The sequence below is a fragment of the Theileria equi genome, chromosome 1 (assembly GCF_000342415.1).
Source record: "Theileria equi strain WA chromosome 1, complete sequence".
Classification (NCBI taxonomy): Eukaryota; Apicomplexa; class Aconoidasida; order Piroplasmida; family Theileriidae; genus Theileria; species Theileria equi.
Window position 1 is genome coordinate 1495937 of NC_021366.1, and position 18424 is coordinate 1514360.

General features: G+C 38.2%; 10 protein-coding genes across 10 annotated transcripts, besides 1 other annotated feature; 6 read left to right on the forward strand and 4 right to left on the reverse strand.

Moving 5' to 3' along the window:
- Positions 1 to 73: 73 nt before the first annotated feature.
- On the forward strand, positions 74 to 1836 carry BEWA_024960 (cleavage stimulation factor subunit 1, putative; the record flags this gene model as incomplete). Its single annotated transcript, XM_004829256.1, has 11 exons — positions 74 to 225; positions 289 to 450; positions 486 to 600; positions 635 to 747; positions 781 to 858; positions 892 to 983; positions 1017 to 1405; positions 1442 to 1541; positions 1579 to 1660; positions 1696 to 1764; positions 1800 to 1836. Exons 1-11 carry the CDS (start codon positions 164 to 166, stop codon positions 1834 to 1836), a joined length of 1299 nt encoding a protein of 432 aa, XP_004829313.1. The 5' UTR covers positions 74 to 163.
- Positions 1552 to 1573: a sequence feature (AT_rich).
- A 207-nt stretch (positions 1837 to 2043) lies between the features above and the next one.
- Positions 2044 to 3127, reverse strand: BEWA_024970 (hypothetical protein). Its single transcript, XM_004829257.1, has 2 exons — positions 2703 to 3127; positions 2044 to 2658 (listed from the first exon to the last, which is right to left on the reverse strand). The coding sequence occupies exons 1-2, from the start codon at positions 2914 to 2916 to the stop codon at positions 2081 to 2083; spliced, it is 792 nt and encodes a 263-aa protein (XP_004829314.1). The 5' UTR covers positions 2917 to 3127; the 3' UTR covers positions 2044 to 2080.
- A 608-nt stretch (positions 3128 to 3735) lies between these two features.
- BEWA_024980 (hypothetical protein) lies at positions 3736 to 4150 on the forward strand (the record flags this gene model as incomplete). The annotated part of the gene is made up of 2 exons (XM_004829258.1): positions 3736 to 3781; positions 3816 to 4150. The coding sequence occupies 2 exons, from the start codon at positions 3736 to 3738 to the stop codon at positions 4148 to 4150; spliced, it is 381 nt and encodes a 126-aa protein (XP_004829315.1).
- Positions 4151 to 4294: 144 nt separating this feature from the next.
- Positions 4295 to 5817, forward strand: BEWA_024990 (hydrolase, alpha/beta fold domain containing protein; the record flags this gene model as incomplete). Its single annotated transcript, XM_004829259.1, has 4 exons — positions 4295 to 4510; positions 4547 to 4640; positions 4677 to 5029; positions 5065 to 5817. 4 exons carry the CDS (start codon positions 4295 to 4297, stop codon positions 5815 to 5817), a joined length of 1416 nt encoding a protein of 471 aa, XP_004829316.1.
- Positions 5818 to 5823: 6 nt separating this feature from the next.
- Positions 5824 to 6555, forward strand: BEWA_025000 (hypothetical protein; the record flags this gene model as incomplete). Its single annotated transcript, XM_004829260.1, has 1 exon — positions 5824 to 6555. One exon carries the CDS (start codon positions 5824 to 5826, stop codon positions 6553 to 6555), a length of 732 nt encoding a protein of 243 aa, XP_004829317.1.
- Positions 6556 to 6921: 366 nt separating this feature from the next.
- BEWA_025010 (hypothetical protein) lies at positions 6922 to 10098 on the reverse strand (the record flags this gene model as incomplete). Its single annotated transcript, XM_004829261.1, has 3 exons — positions 6922 to 9706; positions 9761 to 9892; positions 10016 to 10098. The coding sequence occupies 3 exons, from the start codon at positions 10096 to 10098 to the stop codon at positions 6922 to 6924; spliced, it is 3000 nt and encodes a 999-aa protein (XP_004829318.1).
- Positions 10099 to 10280: 182 nt separating this feature from the next.
- Positions 10281 to 11339, reverse strand: BEWA_025020 (DNAj domain containing protein; the record flags this gene model as incomplete). The annotated part of the gene is made up of 6 exons (XM_004829262.1): positions 10281 to 10317; positions 10355 to 10482; positions 10516 to 10569; positions 10604 to 10821; positions 10858 to 11093; positions 11155 to 11339. 6 exons carry the CDS (start codon positions 11337 to 11339, stop codon positions 10299 to 10301), a joined length of 840 nt encoding a protein of 279 aa, XP_004829319.1. The 3' UTR covers positions 10281 to 10298.
- A 323-nt stretch (positions 11340 to 11662) lies between these two features.
- On the reverse strand, positions 11663 to 14055 carry BEWA_025030 (kinesin, putative; the record flags this gene model as incomplete). Its single annotated transcript, XM_004829263.1, has 3 exons — positions 11663 to 13233; positions 13268 to 13851; positions 13919 to 14055. 3 exons carry the CDS (start codon positions 14053 to 14055, stop codon positions 11663 to 11665), a joined length of 2292 nt encoding a protein of 763 aa, XP_004829320.1.
- A 540-nt stretch (positions 14056 to 14595) lies between these two features.
- Positions 14596 to 16607, forward strand: BEWA_025040 (hypothetical protein; the record flags this gene model as incomplete). Its single annotated transcript, XM_004829264.1, has 6 exons — positions 14596 to 14820; positions 14865 to 14963; positions 15095 to 15521; positions 15555 to 15996; positions 16031 to 16255; positions 16292 to 16607. The coding sequence occupies 6 exons, from the start codon at positions 14596 to 14598 to the stop codon at positions 16605 to 16607; spliced, it is 1734 nt and encodes a 577-aa protein (XP_004829321.1).
- A 326-nt stretch (positions 16608 to 16933) lies between these two features.
- Positions 16934 to 18304, forward strand: BEWA_025050 (hypothetical protein; the record flags this gene model as incomplete). The annotated part of the gene is made up of 1 exon (XM_004829265.1): positions 16934 to 18304. One exon carries the CDS (start codon positions 16934 to 16936, stop codon positions 18302 to 18304), a length of 1371 nt encoding a protein of 456 aa, XP_004829322.1.
- Between the last annotated feature and the right edge of the window lie 120 nt (positions 18305 to 18424).

Genomic DNA, 18424 nt, shown 5'->3' on the forward strand with positions numbered 1-18424 from the left:
ACGGGGTTCTGGAGTTTTAAGGATCCTAAATATAGTTAATGGCCCAAGGGATGGTGGGTCACCTTACAGACTCAGATAATACACATTTATAAGATACTCTGTGCTAGTTTGCACTATTAATCGCAAGTATATACTAATAATGGCTTGAAGTATAATCTTCCAAATGGTAGAAACCGATAAGCTTTTTTTCTACGAGGCTGTAGTCCAGCAGCTGCTAGACGATGGGTAAGATGCGAATCCATAGTTTGTGTTTCATTATTAAACAACTAAATACCAATTTAAATGTAGGCTGGAAGATGCAGCTGAAATAGTGAAGTCTAAAATGAAGGTTGAACCGAATACCATGCTACGAAAAGATCATTTGTATGATATTTTTAACAAGTCTGCCTATTTATCCTCAAGAACAATATTGGAAGCAGACCTTGAGGAAGAAGAACGGGATAAGACTAGGTATTGTGTGATATTGTGTGATAAAATACCTTCAGGGGATTAACTAGACTTAAGGAAGTACTCGATGAATATGAGAGTTTGCCAATTGAAAAGCAGCATAAATATAAAGTTATGGCGTACAATAACTTCGCAGAATTTCAAAACTTTAAGGTATTATCACTCTATTGTCTTCATAAAACTATAGCCTTGCCGTTGTATTGCACAGTCTAACGATAGCTCCGTCGTGGCTATTGGTGGAGTTTCTGGATATCTACACGTTACTCCATTTGTAGATGCAAATGATCAAATATCAAAGAGGTTTGTTGTTATCTTCCCGATATAAACGCACAGGAAACCAAATGGAATGTGCACTACCCGTCTTAATGGTCATATTGAACAAGTTGATGCTTTAGATTTCCATCCTAGAAGGTTTGTTAAACCTTGTTATATATTTCTGTTTAGGACTATATTGGCATCTGGTGGTATTGATTGTAATATTATATTCCATGAAATAAATGCCTCGAATGGATTTATTTATTCCACATCTGAATTACGTTTGTGTTATATGTTTCTTTAAAAATATACAGAGAAAATTAACGATTATTTTAATATTCGCTGTCTTAAATTCCACCCCTGTGGAGATTTTCTCTTTGCTGGGACTTCAAACTCAATTTTAAGGCTTTATGACGTTGTGACGGCAAAATGCTACACATCCAGACAAACTTTGCATCAGCACCAAGGTGGAGGTATAAATAGTTGTGATGTGAATTCCGCTGGGTCTCTATTCTTCACTGCTGGAAGTGATGGATCAGTTGCACTTTGGGATGGAAAAACTCTGGAGGCCATACATATCATGGAAAGTATTCACGGGGGTGTGCCCGTTATTTCCGTAAAGTGCGATCCTTACAGTCGTTACATATTATCGAGTGGATTAAATGGAACCACTAAACTTGTAGATCTGAGAATGAGAAAGGAGGTTAGTAATGCTAATTGATTTATAAAATTTTGTCAGTTACACAGTTTTGGATTCGAGCGTAAGAATTCTATAAGGACGTATTCCACGTTTTTGCACAATTTCCAGTATTTTATCACATTTTCTGTCTTATCTGATAGTGAGTTTCGAAATTTTTAATAATTTTAAATTCGTAGACAAGTCGAACCGTTCTGAGGCCATAGTATACTCCATAGAAAATGCTGCCGTAGAGATGGATATAACAAAAGCTCTTGGAACGTATGTTTTCTACATCTGTAAAACTTATTCAACAGGGCGCCAATTTGGGACGCCATAGCTTCTCATGATGAAATGTCCATAATTACAGTTGCGGAAGATTGCAAGTTTGTTACTTTATAAGCATTTCATACTCTTTCAGGTGCCAAATTATAAACTTTTATGATCCAACACAGTGAAGATTTGATTTTCGTGTTACACAAATAGACGTATTCTATGCATAGATCCAAACAACAGAATCACAAGAGCGTTTATGCGTCTGAAACATGCACAATCTCAGGTCCAGTTGAAACTTCCTGGTGAAACAAGCGACATGAATATCTTTAAAAAATATGATAGTTAATGCAGATATGTTTCAGGGCTACAAGTTAAATTAGTAAGCGTCCATTTTATACATGTACTTAAATATTAATTTACAATGGTTTATTCTAGGTCGGATTCATGGTCTGTTGAGTCATTCGTACTTTGCGATGGTGCTCTATTGGCACTTCCATATATTGATTTACGTAGCTGCCAGTTCCATGCTTCTGGACCGAGACCAAATCTGCGTGCCTTAAGGTCAAGGTACTCACTGCTGTGCAGGAGCTTAGATACCTCCCTTTCTGTAAACTCCTTATCGTGAAAGCGTGACGGGTGTATCATATTTGTACAATAAGTATTTGCCATTTTAGATTCATACCATAGTACCAAGTTATCCACAAAATTTACAAAAAGCTCGTAAAGGAAAAAGAAGGTGAAGAAAACAAATCCGGAGAGCCAAAAGTTGATGGTGTTGTACGAATATATGAAGGATAATTTGGATTTGTACTGAGGGAAGGTCTTTGCCACTAATCTGAAAATCTTTCCAGATTCGCCCCTGAACAAAGTTGCTAAATGCAATACCAGAGGACACTTTCTGTAAAATTGAAGTAACAACAAGAACCTCTCCCTTAGGAATGCATCAAGATCTAAAAGCTTATCCAAGACATCATCTCCTCTTTGAATCTTTGGTGAAACGAAGACTGTATAATTGTGTAAATCAAAAATGTGTAGAGAAGAAACAAACCTACGAAGGAGAGAACTGAGACCAATAAAACTTCCAAACCGCGAAAGAAGCTGACAACCTTAAAACGAGACTGATAGAATTCAGCAGTTGGTGTGAACTCATCTGCTTCTCCAGAATCAACGGCACTGGAGGACTGTGAAGCCTTGTGGACCTTAGCTGTGTGATTGTGTCTACCAAGACCAGAAATATTCGAGTGTGAAACCATTTTGTTCATTAAAGATAATCAAAATTCCATTTTAAAGATAAACAAGATTAAACTCTAGGTAAAATCTATGGAAGATCACAAGAAAAACATAAATCTTAACTATGCCGCTGACCTATACCAAATTTCAGAAAAAATCCACAAAATGAAGGTAGAAGCCAATAGCACAACTTCGAAGGTAATTAACGTATTATACAAGTGATTTTTGTTCAATACACTAAGTGAAGCGGTCTTTACGACAGCATTCATTATTGTGCAGTATGTTGCACCAGGACCTATGCCGTGATTTTTTGTGATGTGTTGAAGCCAATACATACCAAAGTATGAATCTTACACAATAACGCTTTAGGTTCGCCTCTGTCTTATTACTTTGGTCCTGGTTTACCTGAGCGGCTCTAATGTGTGTGCATCCAATGTCAGTCCCGTCAAACAGGACCGTTTGTTTATTTATGAGTTTATGACCGTCTTTGTGAACAGAAGTATGTTCGGGGAGGGCTAGAGTCTGTTCATACTGCGAAAAGTTGACCAACGACAGATATCCATTCGATACCTCTTTTAGCCTCCAGAATTTTGGTACCGAAATTGTTCAGGAAACTTATGAATATGTACCTTTTTCCTCTATAATATGCGACTTTTAGCTATCCGGAATTGTTAGAGAGGTGTTTGCCGAACAGAATAAAGTGATGGATTCCAGGCTCGTTCGCCTAACGTTACACATGGATGATGCAGCCGCCTCAATCAAGGCTGCTTTGGGAAATGAACCAGAGATGTTACACATTTCTATGCACTCATACTCTATACAGCGTCAAAACCGTCACTGAACGTGTCAAAATGTTCGTGCAGTGTGTAAAAGGGCATAGTCAAAAGAGGATCCAAGGTCCGTTAAAACCAACAAATTAACGATACTCAAGATTCCCTAGACCTTGTAAAGGCAAGTGACTTGGATAATCTCAGCGCTAACGTCGAAACGCTGATGGATGTGCTAGCCAAGGTTGAACACATTTCCTTCATAAATCTCGGAGACGTGTTTGGCAGCGTAATGTGTCAAAGCGTCTTTGATACTGTACACCAGTGCTGTGTAAAGAACTTTATCGCAGCAGCAAAAATGCGAGGTGTAAATACTGGACTTAATGTTTCGAAAACGCGCAAGTGCGAGGAGACCATCATTCACGGGGAGATGGAAAGGTTGAAAACGTTCTTAGAAATGCAGGAAAAGGATATTTGTGTAGTTCAGACTGCGTTTTGAAGAAAATCTATCTAAAGTTTCAATGGTGTTTACACACACTTCAACAGTGTCGTGGAGCACGTATGATTTTATCGTTTATTTAAAATGAAGTAGGTATTAACTTTGTATATCGTAGCAATTTTGTATTGTGTTAACCTTTATATAATGAGTGAGACGTTCAGTAGTCTAGAAGAGCCTACGAGTGTACCAGAAGAAGAAAATGGAGAAGCTTCTATCGAATGGTGTATAAAAAACGGATACAAGATACCCAAATGGCTTTTAAATTGTAATATAAAGTGTCCCTTTGTAAAGGGAAAAATATTTCAGGGTGTACATGGACCCATTAATTACTCGGTAGCAGGAAATCCAAATGGTTCACTGGTAAGCCCTTGTAAATGGCTTATATAACTCATTTAGGTTTTAACTTTTCACGGATATAATGCTAGTCATACTACCTTTGCAACGTATCAAAATGTACTCTCAAAGAATGGCTTCTTGGTTGTTGCCTTTGGTATGTTTAATTACCGTCCATAATTGTAATGTGTAGATCTATATGGCCATGGGCTGAGTGGATATCCGCGATACAAAATATTTGGTGATACATTTACTCCAAAATACTATGTAGACCAAGCAGATGAATTGATAAATCACCTTGGCTACAAAGATAGGAAGCTTTCTATAATTGGTCTTTCAATGGGAGCGTGCTTAGCGGCTGCATATTGTGAACGATATCCAAAAAATGTCGAAAGATTAATACTGATTTCACCCGCTGGTCTAATTCCAAAAAAACCAGTAAGAGTTCGACTCCTAAAGTATATTCAATGCTGCATACCATGCGCATCCTGTTGCGTTTGTAGGTGTTGTTTTTCTAGATATACCCACGTGCCAAAGCGTAAACAGGTTTGTTTTCCTCTATTGATTGCATATATTTACAGGAACAAATCGTTTCAGACGATGAGGATGATGAATATCACGACACAGTTTCTGTAGATTTGTCTGCTATCGATGTAACCAATACTGATTCATCTGGAATTGAAAATTCTGAAAAGTATGCGACTCTAAGTCCAACAATGAATAGAATGCTGTGGAGTCTATTTGTAACAAGGAGAGCTTTATCCAATATTTTGGGTATAGTAAACCGAATGCCTCTATGGACAAGTCATGATTTATACACACGTGTCGGCGAACTGAACAAGCAGACACTTATACTCTTTGGAGAAAACGATACACTTACTCCTCCACAAAGTGCTGAGATACTATCAAAATTATTCAAGAATTCACACACAATTGTATTCCCGAATTCGGATCACTTGTTATCATTCAAAAGGCCAATAGAAGTTGTAAGTACATGTCTTGCCTTTTTAGGCATCCCGAGCAATGAAAGAATTGCAAATTACACAAGATGGTTGCCGTTTGATTCGGCAGGTAACTATATACCAAAGTCTGACAGGGAGATTAACTATGATTTTGAAGATGACAATGGCCAAGACGAGCAGCATCTTGGATCTTCCGGGGGTACAATGGAAGAAACTGATGTACCAAATCCACCACTTTCTGCGCTTAGCACCTTCAGATTCTTTAATACCAGAATGTCCCCGTTCCCAAACGTGGGCAACCTTTTAATTGGGGAAGAACTTACCAAGCAGAAGGTGCCACTTGTCGTGGTTACACAACTTGAGAATCTGTGATTCCCCATGCCTTATTCTTCACTTTACATTTACACACTAGTAATGTCTTTATTTTACACATCTCTAGGTGGAATTCCAAAGAGTTTTTCCCTTATCGCAAACTTTCAAAGGCTTCAGTTACGCTATAAAACTGTAAAGGTATCAGCTTATAAGAGGACATCAAGATCCTCTCCTACGGGTCAAACAGTAAAGGCTCATATCGGTATTAAAAAACTTTCTGCGGAATATGTTAGACCTGGAGATTTACTGGTCAAACAACGAAAATATATAGCTCACAACCCAAATGTGACTCGGAATAGGCATTTTAAGATTTATCCCGGCGAAAACGTTAGGGTTGCTCCAAAGACTACAAGTTTATTCTCTCTGGTATCGGGAAGAGTGAAATATACTCATGATGTTCTAAAGGATGTAAAGATTGTAAACGTTTTACCAGAACCCCCGGATGAGCTTCTAAGGGAGGACTTGTGGAGGTACAGAACGGAGCATGTCACTAGTTTGCAAGACAATTGCGCGTTGGTATGGCGCAGAATAAAAAGCGCCTACTATATGAGCGATCGCTATCCGCTATTGAATCCTCCCACCAAACCACCTCCAAGACCAAAATTCTTCTCTAAAGATGACCAATGGGAGAACCCACTGTATGGAGACGTTCCCTTAAACTATCGCTTTCCACCAAAGTTAAATACTAGTAAATATATGTACATGTTACAATTAGTCGCAAAGGTATTGTCGAAGTGACCTTGCACAGTTTATTCCGAGTGTCCTTTTGGATGCAATGTGAGCATTTATAGCGTTTGTCATGTCATCATTGTTTCGGAAAATGAGTTCAAATTCGGTGATTATCGGTACCAATTGCTCGTCACTGCATATTATGATAAGTAAATGTGTATATAATACCAATTGGGTTTTGGTTTCTGAAGAGTTTTCCAATCGGGGTGCCACGATACTGCAACAATGGAAGAAGAATTTGTGGATTCCACTTTTTTGATGGAAGTATTCCAGAGAGGGTGAATGCATGTTATTTCTGCATATTTCTGATTCTCACTTTTTTTGTCCAGTCCAAGATATTTTGATTTGGTAGAACGCAAAAGAAGAAAGAAGGCGTCATGAATTACAAATAAACGTTCCTTCTAAAAAACACATGTGAGAATACAAAAGTCTTACCTTGTCTCCGCTATTAGTCATTGTGCATGGGAAAACCTGGAATTTTTCCAAGGGCAATTCTACTCCCAAAGCTAAGGGTATGCCTGTTTCAGTGTGTAATACATCCCAATTGTTGTGAAAAAGAGGACATGAATAATATACACTATTTTCCTTTGTGGAACCATTTGGTGTTGATGAAGGACTAGATTCCGACATTGGTAGACTGTTTATGCGATTTAAATGTTGATATAATTCACGTATCAAAAGGGCAACCTGAACATGCCTTCTATAAATATTTTCAGGAGAATCGGTGATTTTCCACGAAGAATTGCTTGTACTCCTTGGTGTTTCTACTTGTTGCATACCATTGCTTCTAATAAAAAGAGAAGCTGCACGTTTTGCGGAAATCCTACTTTCTCTAAAGATCCAAGATGCCAAAGATTCCTTTTTACCATCTTCTTGAGAGGTTGTAACTACTGTATCCGTAAAGAGTGTAGCTTCATAAATAGCTTGAACAAAATGCAAAAAATTTGTCACGTAACTAGTTTTAGAAAAGCGTACCCATTCGTCAAAAAATATAGAGAGTTGTGACATATTGTTTGACTCGAGCGAATTGAGCACGTGAACGCGTAACACATCTAAAGAGGCATCCAAATGAAACCTCAGTTCATCAATAAACATTTTTAGTCCAAAGACGTGCTGTGGTTCAAGGGTGCTTAAAAAGTTGATATAGTCAATGGTAACAGTTACTGCCAATCGAACAACCGGGACTCTCAAAGTCACCGATGTTAGATGTCTAGATATTGCGTTCCAAATCTGCAAATATAGTTGCAATCCGTTATCATCGCTTGGAAGCAAAACAAAAGATTTTAATTCATGGTCTGCCAAAGGGTCGGAGGGTTCTGAGAAATCAGAGTAATCTGTTTCCACCTCAGGCGGATCCTTTGGAGACTCTAGAGACAACTGTGCATCAAAAGATACTTGCATGTCATCCACTGATAACTCCAAATTATGCATAACTAAGGAATCTGCATGTTCCACATATCTTGATTCTTCAAGCTCCATAGAATCTAGTGGAGTGTACATGCTAGGAGATTCATCATCTAAATCCTCCTCCATGACAGATGTGTCATTTCCAGAAACCTCCAAATCTTGTAAGCCTGTAGTTGCAGAATGTTTATGTTTATCATCCTTAGCCTCCATAAATGTATTGTTATAATCAATATCTGCAATATCATCTCCTTGAATTTCTTCTTCAGGATACGTGCAAGACATTGATGTGACATGCGATGACAGGTCTTGTAGCTTACGCGTGTTTTTAATATAATCATCTTGTAATTTCGCCAATAGCGTAAGTAACATTATTAAACGTGAATCCGATATTGGAAGTGCCGATAGAGCTTCATAAATAAATTCTCCCATTATTATATTACATACATGATCTTTATCATCATAAAAACAAACTGGTGAAATATCCTCCATGGATTGTGCTCCATTTTCTGAGCGTGAGGAAACATCAACTCCCTCAAAAACCTTTTTTTCCCACTCGACCAAACGATCGTAAAATCCTGGATCATCTAGCTGGTGTAGAGAGTCAGCGGTCAATAAACGTTCCTTTGGTGTACCTGGAACTGAAATGGATTCATTATCATGTATTTCCATCAACAGTCCTTTTGGAGCTGTTGGACATAACAATAGTAACAAAAGTGGTCTATGCAATTCAATTCTTCTAGCAGAACGAAGTGAAATTGTAAGAAGAAAGTATGCTACATTTGGTAAAAGAGATGAGGAATGAAGAGAAAGCTGTGGTGTCTCTCTTGGGGTAGATGATTCGGAACGTGGTGTAAATTGTCCATCATCAATAGATTTTGAGGTTACAGGTTCCTTTGCTGCAGAGTCTCTGGATGGAGAATCAAGCGCCACACCACCCGAGAATATTTCTGTTTTATTATGTGCATAAATTGACGTCAATCCCATTTCTGTGCAGAGATCTTGGTATATGTCACGAAAGTAGTTTGCATCAAATCTTGTTGGTGGCTTCAAAGTTTTTAACAAAGATATCTCAATATCCGAAGTTTTCAAGATTCTCTTCATTAAGGGAATAAAGCAGATGTTAAACAGACGAACCAAGAGCACCTTATTGATTTTTTTGATTTCCAAATCCATAATTTCTTGCAAGAAACAAAGGGCATCATCACATTCAACTAAAATACTTTCTTCCGCCTTACCCATTGTGTGCAAGCTTCCCCTCTTTACATACCTATTTAGTCTGCACCAACACTGCCTTAAAAATAGGGGCAATTGGGTTAAAATCTTTGACCTTTTAATAATGTACCGCGTAACAGAGGCATCCCTTACTTTTAATATATTCAAGATAATAGTCATGACATGGGCCCTTTTCATGCCATCACTACTAGACAGGAATTTTGCCGACTGATCTAATAGGGGAAATGCATCTTTCTTTTCCAGAAAGAAGAACTTGATAGTCGTTGCGTCCAAGAGACCAGAAAGCGTCTTCAAAAGGGATACCGTCCAACTGCTCACATCCCCTCCGGAATACATTTCCGGTACTGATATTAGTCCGTTGATGTAATTATTGGATAACAGATAGTACAATGTCCGTTTGTTTTGAATGTTGTAAATGAGCATCGAAATTGTCTGGACCAATTGTATTCGTACTGCTCTAGAGGTCGATTTGGACAGTACTCCAGTCATGTATTCCATCAAGTTTTCCTCACAAAAGTATCTGTAGGTCGTTTGTAAAGAAGAGTAATGTAAATGACGGAACATGTAAACTCACTCAAATATCCCTTCGCTATTGTTTACATCCCCCCAAATTAGGAGTTCGGCGACCTGTTTTAGGGCATCTACGGTATCACTTGAGGATACCAAGTGCGATGATGCTACATTGAGTACATTTCGGTGTAAATTTCTGCGAAATGAGTGTTATTGCTGCGAATAAATGGCTATAATAAGATGTAGTACAGATACTATTGTACACATCCAATAATTTTAGTGTAAAAAATATAAATGAAAAGCATGACGCAAAGTTAACCTGAAAATCTCTATATTTAGCAGTGCTCTATAATCCTGCGCTTTGCGACTTCTGGGTGAGTCATTTACGGGGCTGTTCGCCATATCTCATGTAACATTTTTACATAAATTCCCCTTTAAAATACAAGAGATTGATGGAATTAACAAACTGAAATTGAAAAGTTCCAGACCCCATGGGTTAACACCTCTAGGCAAAATAGACGCATACAGAAACAAATTTTACTATTTTAAATTAATCTGTTATCAGAGAGATTTTTGTGTGTGTGGCGTGAATACATGCCCTTTTAGGCGATACACACTGAGCTACAAGTAGTGTTTGCTAGGATTTTGCGTCACTTACCAAAACTCCAAACGGTCCAGATTCGCGAGTGGATATGGTCCCTTAATGTAAGCTCCATAGACCATGTGCGATTTCATTGGCAGAGATATTGGATTCTTGTCAGATACGGTCACCTCATGTACGTTGTCCTGTAGCTTTTAGTCGTACTGGAAGGAACTTACATTAAAGAGGTACAAAACATAAAGTTGTGCCTCTGAGTCTTGTCTATGCTGATCCTAAACCCACGTAATTGCACAAAATAAAACCTACAAAATGAAGTGGATTGTAAAATCCTGGCAAATAAGCAAAGGAAGAAAAGTTTCCAGAGTTCAAATGCAATACACCGTTTTGTATTAGGACCTGTAGCTGTACTGTCACGTCAATATAAGGTCCCTGCAACCGTTTAACATTTATGGTTTCCGTTGATGAGAGTAAATTTGGATCAACCAAGGACAAATCACCAAACAATGCCCTTTTTATTACAAGACCTATGTATGAAATGCTTGCATAGATCTTGTTCTCACCTTTGTGAGTAAATTCGTGATAGACGGAGTTAATGTAAGCATCAGCCTTCTCATTGATAAAGGTGTAGTATAGTTGCTTCATGGCATCACCTATGGAGGTTAACTTCTCCTGGATATCCTCAGAGTTAATGAATCCATTCTCAAAATCATAGGATGATCTCTTATATTCGTTAGATAGGACATCATATGCATTCTTTATCTCATTGAATACCCACGAGTATTTGGAGTTTCCAGATCTGTAGGCGTTATTTTAGACATCCCATATGAAGAATATACTGATAGTGTAGAGAAACGAACTTATCTGGGTGAAATATACGAGCAAAATGATAAAAGGCGTGTCTGATATCCTCCGGGGTGCAATCTTTTTCCACTTCCAAAACTTCATAGTAAGTCAACTCAGACTTTTTAAGAAAATTATTCCTTTTATTGAGGTAATCGGCGACATTCCCAGATAGAGATGAATGTTTCTCTCTCTCCTCCATTTTACCTGAAACCTACGTTTTATCAACAAAGATAGCTAAATACCTGCAATTTTCAAAGACTGCTACATACACATTTTAAAAATAATGACTCTACAGAGCAGATTCACGGAATAGTGTGTATGACCGCAACCCAATAGATATTCCAGTGCTCTTGGAGCTGCTCTAAGGAAACATGTTCGAATCATTCTATCTTGTTACAATTTCATGGTAAAATGCGCTCCTTGTAGGGAATTCTAGTTATGGATACATGTGCAATGTATACGCAAACTTGTAACCGGGAGATAGGATCTATGCGCAACAAAAAATATAAATGAGCCACATGTTCAAGAATACTCTTCGCAGAGTGACTTGACGTATGCAAGTAGCTTACTTGTTTGAGTATACCTTTCGTGAGCCTGTTTTAGGAGCAATAAAGACTTCAACTGCATTTCTACCTTGTTACTAATATAAGATTCATCACTGTATTCGCCATTTAATGTCAAAAGCGATAACTTGTTGTGAATTTCATTGCACTGAATGAGCGATTTGTGTATGTTGCCCTGTAACTCTGCAATGTACTTGATATCCTCTCTAGTGACCGAGCTTATGCTTTTCCCAGTTAGAGTTGTATAGACACAAGAGTAGTCCATATCATGAATTTCAAGCAAAGACTGAAGAATAGTGGTCTTGGATGAATCCAGAGGCATTGCCTTAACTGCCTTTTGGATGCTACGCATCGCCAATGTGTTTTGTGATTTTAGCATCAATTCAATATCATGGATACGAGAGTCCGGGTGGTTTGGATAAGAACCGTGCGTTTCAAAATCTATATTTTCTGCAGGTATGTTAAATTGGTTTGCACGTCCTGTTGGAGTTTTGGAATCCCCCTCTCTAAAATCTACAGATATGGCAGTATTAAGTGATGTATTTCTAGATATTTCAGTTCCATACATGTTGGAACATGGATTAGCGTATGTATCTTCCGCGGAAAAACTATTGTCTAACAGTCCAAACCTTTTTTCTAACCCATCTTCTACTAGTCTTGTTCTTGGTGAAGTATCGTGCCCATTATGCATATCCATAGTTTCATTGTTTGACTCCGTGTTGCAAGATACTAGCCTTGGAGCATAGGGGCTCATTTTGGAAGAATCTTTATGTTCCGTCCTAAGTTTAAGAGTAGTAGGAAAATCGGTATTAGTTTTGGTGCCATCACCCATTGGAGATTGGCTTACACTACTCATTTGAACGTCTCGGTACATGTTGCAAAATAACCCTGTATTTATGGGAATTCTTGAGGCAACGCATGAGAAACCAGCGGACTCATTAGGTGTTGTAATTAATGAATTGTCTATGGATTCTACATTTCCCATATAGTTCATATCCTGATCCGTGGAATTATTCCGAAGTTGGTCAATTGAGTCACGTGTAAGTTGGTTTGTGGAAAAATTTGTACTAATAACAGATTTATCATCGTCAATAACCATGTTCTCTACACTTTTGCTATTTGAAAAGGTTTCATCTGGACATGATAAACTATTCTGGAATGATTCATAATTGGAAATTTTTCCACCTCGCTCGGATAGTTTGAAAATTTCACTGTTGCAGTTCTTGAAGCTCTTGACTTTCGAAGCATATCTTAGTGTATTCAAAGTTTGTTCACAGGAAAGATTACTAGGACAAACGTTTGCAATCATTACATTTCTACTATCCCCTATAAAGATATCCCGCAAGACCTTTGTTAATTCACTATTTCTGAATGGTATGTGTAATTTCTCCATGTCCATTGCCCTTATACATTCCTTCAAGGCTAAAAGGGATCGGTTTATACCTGCACCATCAATCTGGGTTTGTCTGCACTGATTTATTGAATCAGCTCCTCTCTCGCTACCTGCTAAATCAATGAACATCAGACGCCCTGTACGTGTATGTGAGTTATTTAAATATATTACCTTGTATTTTTGATGTTTTTATATTTTTTAGCTCAATTCTGAGTAAAGCGTGGGACCTTGAAGACTGATCGTTTTGTGAGTTTTGTCCTATACGTCTAAGATTCAAACCATCCAACATGTGCTCAATCAAATCCTCTCTGCATGTTATACGTCTAACTGTCAAGTCTTTAATCACTACCTCCCTTTTCCCATTATCAAGGGCTTCTAATAACTTTCTATTCTGTAGCAAATCATACAGCTTTCCACAGTAAATTTCATAAAAACTAATCATAATCTCAATTTTTCCATTGTATTCTGCCTTGTTTAAAGTATCGTAAATATCATTTGCAGCATACTCGTATATTCCAGGAATTGGCTTATGATTAACCGCCTTATGCATGCGAGAACCTATCATCGTGTATGTTTTTCCACTGCTAGTTTGTCCATAGGTAAAACATGAGCATGTTTTATGTTCCTTGAACGCATACTCTATGAGTGGTTTTACATATTCAGTGTAAATGAGTCCGTTATCTGCGGTCTCATCATAGAATCTATCGACACGAAATTCATGTTTTTCCACGTATCCCGTTCCATCAATTCGGTACCTAAGTGTTTGTATGACAATTGTTGCTAATATAAATTTGACTGGGTAAGTACGAAGGCAAAACTTACTTGAATTCATCCACAACGACATGGCGACCCCTGCAGGAGACGATATCTCTATCACCTCTAGAAACTTCGCTTTCATTTAGGGGTCGTTTCCTGACAATAACGTCTATACGACCCTTATCATAGAGTCTTTTTGTCATTGTGTGTACATTTTAATCCTTTATTTCAACATCGGTGTGTGTAGTAGTCAGTATTCCGGGCTTAAACTCTACTATCTTTGGAAAATCGTCTTGAAATTGAGAGTGTAGAATAAATCTGGCCACACAGTGATTGTGTCCCATAAATGTGTAAATGTCAACTTCTTGCTGCACTTTGTGTGTTTATACGGAGCTATAGACTTGAACTCTTCAGTCTGTGTTGTAAACATACAAAGTGTAAAAGCTTCCAGTTGTGTATAAAAGTGAATTACAAATGAATGAAACACCGAAGCCGCTCAACGACGTTTGAGGAAAATTTGAATCCTGACACCACAACTCACACATTTGTGACTTACCTGGAAATTTCACTTTATTTAAATTCCAATGGCTGTGGCTCTTTAGACAGAAGGATGCTGTCCAGATTCCCATGTCGTAAAAGCAACCATGGAGGGGCGGTATCTACGTGCCAGACGCAGTTTATAAATACCTTCAATGTAGTAGAAACCCTAACCATATAATATATATTGATAGTGTTTTATAATCATGGGCAAGAAAGTGGAAAAAAGGGTAAAAGGGCCGAAGAATGCCTCCAAGGATCCAAAAAATGTCAAGAAGGATAGAGTAAACCTGAAACAAAAAAAGGGAAGACCATTAAAAAAGGGAGGTGGTAAAAAGAAACTCGTTGGTAAAGGGAAGAATGATCTTAAAACCGCAAAGAAGAAAGTTAGTGCAAGGGAGTCCAAATTGGAGTTCAAAAAACGCTTGAATGTTAGTTTTATCGTTCTGTCCATAAAAATACAAATGTTCTGCAGAAAATGTACAGTAATCTCCTATTGGAACATCGAGATTCCGCAAAGACCCAAAAAACCATAGGCTTGCTCCTCAAAGAACTGGGAACGGACTATTGTACGGTAAGAATCCTGTTTTCCATTATATATTATTTACACTGTCGACAAGAGTACCATGTACGAAAATACCATAGAACCTACTCTTGCGCTATATATTACATGCTCCTGAACAACCAGAATCATCCATACTATAGTCGTCAAACAAGAGAAATGTATCTAGAATCTTACAAGCGTGTCTAAAGTACGGAGATGTAGAAGTCAAGAGGTCAATAGCTGAAGTGGTCAAGGGGAATTTTAACATATCCAACTTGAATCTGCATAGCAGTAGATTTCTCATCAAACTCTACCATTACTGTAATACTGAAGTTAAGCAGTATTTGAGTAATGCCTTCTTTAATGACAAAGATAAAAAGCTCCTTTTCAGTAGATATGGATCTGATATCATGGACATTATGTACTCCAAAATGAAGAATAAGGAACAACTTGCAACGCTTAAGTTGTACACACTTTCAAACGCATTTTTGCTCAATCATGATCTAACTAGGCAGATTTTAAGTGCAAATTCAATTAGCCAGTTCATTAACATAATTTTGGAAAGTCCGGACAAGGATTCGTGTAAAGGTATGTCCCAGCATTCAATTATAAATTTTACAGAGAAACTATCTTCCGTCATTACAAAGCTGGTGGAAAAAGAATTATTTACATCTTCCCTATCGCATGATCTTCTTTATATTTATCTACATTTAATTGATGATTTTGGTGAATTGATATCGCAACTCTACAAGGTCTTTGGTCAATTGTTGTCGACTAGAAACGGAAATTTTACATTATGCAAATTGTTTGGACATGCAACGAGCAAGATTAGGAAATTTATCGTAAAAACATTAAAGACAGATTTTCCCGAGGCAATATATAATAGGATTAATGTGTCATTCGTTATAAAGGCTGTGATGTGCACCGATGATACAAAGTTGACTTTGCAATATCTAATAAAACCACATCAAGAGACGCTGAAAGAGGTCATATTCCATCCTTTTGCCCATAGATTTGTACTTGCTATTGTTGATCCACAACCACTTGTTGATTCCCCTACAAGGTATTGTGTGTTCTACATGTTTACGGTTTTTCAGCGTTAAAGATCAAGAAACTAGACAAAAGGAACTTCAGGAAGGCATTGTACCAAATTTGGTTGAGCTATTCAACCAGCTCGATCTAAAGAATGCTTTAGAAGATAAATTTGCTAGTGCCGTCCTCCTTCATACGCTAAAGCTGTCAAAGGATCAAGAATTACTCAAAAAGATATTGTCTGTATTTTCTGACTCGGTCAATGAAGGATTGGGGTTACTTGAAAATCAGTAAGTATTAGAAAACAAAGTTATACTAATGTACAGAATTTCCCTTTGGTTTTTGCAATCGCTAATAAAACCTTCCAACAAGGTCAGTTATGAGCTATCTGGTCTTAAACTTCCCGAGCTTATTTGGGAATTTTTGAAGGGAAAGGTTAAGGATTTGTTGTTAAGCAAAGCTGTTTTTCTCCTTGTAGACTTGTATGAAGCTTCGGTCAAACATGAAAATGGTTCACTAGTCAGTGAGATGAAGGATACTGTGACTATGAAGGATATTAAAAAGTGCAAAAAGATCCTTGGTGAGGATAAATGCACCGGAATTAATCTACTGGAAAAGCTTGTGAATGGCAAGGAAGATTAGACTCAAGTTTATCTGGAACTGTAGAGTTTAATAAAAATGCAGTTGCATAAAGTACGTGTAAATGCAAATGGCCCTTATAAATCTAACTAATGTAGTAGTCTAATTGTGATACCCATTATTTGTAAGTTTATCCATACTCATTCCAGCAACTCTACACTCCGTCTATGAAACCTTGATGATATGGGCTACTTAAACATGCATCTTGAAATGGTGAGGGATACTGGAACACTAAACTCCCTAGTAGAGAATGGAGGGGTATCTTCAACTTATGGCCAATGATATGGTATATAATGGTATGAACGACAGATAAGATTACAAGATGACAGATGGCAGGGGACAAGGATGGAGGTTCCACTCAAAAATGGGCCATGTTTATGGCAGGGCTGACTCTGTTGCAGTCTCTCCGTGTGGCTTTAACCGGAGCAAAGTTTGCACTTGACAGATTTAAAATTCCTCAGCAGCATGCTAGTTCGTTCATTAACATGGTCCATAATCCTATGGAGTTGGCAACGTTTACTGGGATGGGCATTATGACTTGTCTGTCATTTGCATCAAGCCTTAAGAACTGCTTCAAGTGGTTCGCCATTGTAACAAATGTAACACTGTGCTTTTCCTTCATTCTACTCCTCATTGCATTCACATCAGGAGGAGAACGGGGAAATCTCACCTTCTACTATTGGACTATAGTCTTCGTCTCATTTATCTACGGACTTAATGTAGCGTGTGTGATGAACGTTGGAAGTGATAATGCCTCCTTTTTCAATATGGGAATTCCTCTTTCTGGTATTCAGGTTTCTGCCTACTACTATATCTTTACGAAGCTCGCTGAGAGATTTAATTGGTCAGACGTTAGTTACTGGATCATATTTTGGCAGCTTATCGTTGCAATATTGATATCGGCTGCTTCTGCCATATTATGGGCAGTTGCCTATAAGGATGGTGGTAGTTGTAATGGAGCTCCTGGTCAATATACTGGTTTCGCTGGTCTGTCTCCAATTTTTATGGGAATGGTTGGAATGGGTGGTATATATGCCTTCTATCCTGCTATTGCTCCTTACAAGTTGACAGATGTTGGTACTGGTTACAATATTGATCTTGTTGTTTTATTCGTTAGCGCTGTTCCTGGTATTCTAATTGCAGCTTTGTGCAAAGGTAAAAGTGGTCCAGGTCCAGACCAACCATGGGAAAATGGGCATAAGTTGTGGCATCTTGCTTGGGTTCTGGCCATTCCACATCTTACTGCAATGATCTTGTGCCTTGTTACACTTCATTACCCTGATAGTGGAGTGGCACGTTCCATTAAGAGCAGCGGTTTAAAGGTTGGAGCTATTACTGTCACGCTGAAGTTTTGTGAGGAGGGACTTAAAGCAGTTTCTTACGCCGGAGCTAGCAAACAAGTGAATGAGTGTGCTGAAGGTACTATTTCGGCCGTTAATGCCTTTTTATCCCAAGGTTTAATGATAGTCTTGGCCTTTACTGGAGACGGTTACCTAAAGACTTACTCTAAACATGAACATGATCGGAGTAAATGGCCTACTAGAGACTTTGGGTTCTGGAGGTCCATCTCTTACTGGGTAGATAATGGAGCATATGTGGCCTGTAAGAGTGTCAAGTCCTCTTTTACAAAGAATGTTAGATGTAAGGTTTTAGGGAAGTCTGAGGCTTTGCTCATTGTCTATGCAGATCAGGAATTTTAGTGAATAGCCACTAGGGAGCTTTTTGAAGCTCACCCGTCCCTGGACATTCGTCCCTGCATTAAGAAGTCTAGTGGAGAGTCTGGCAGGACTATTGAGGGAGAGACTCATACTGAGGGGATC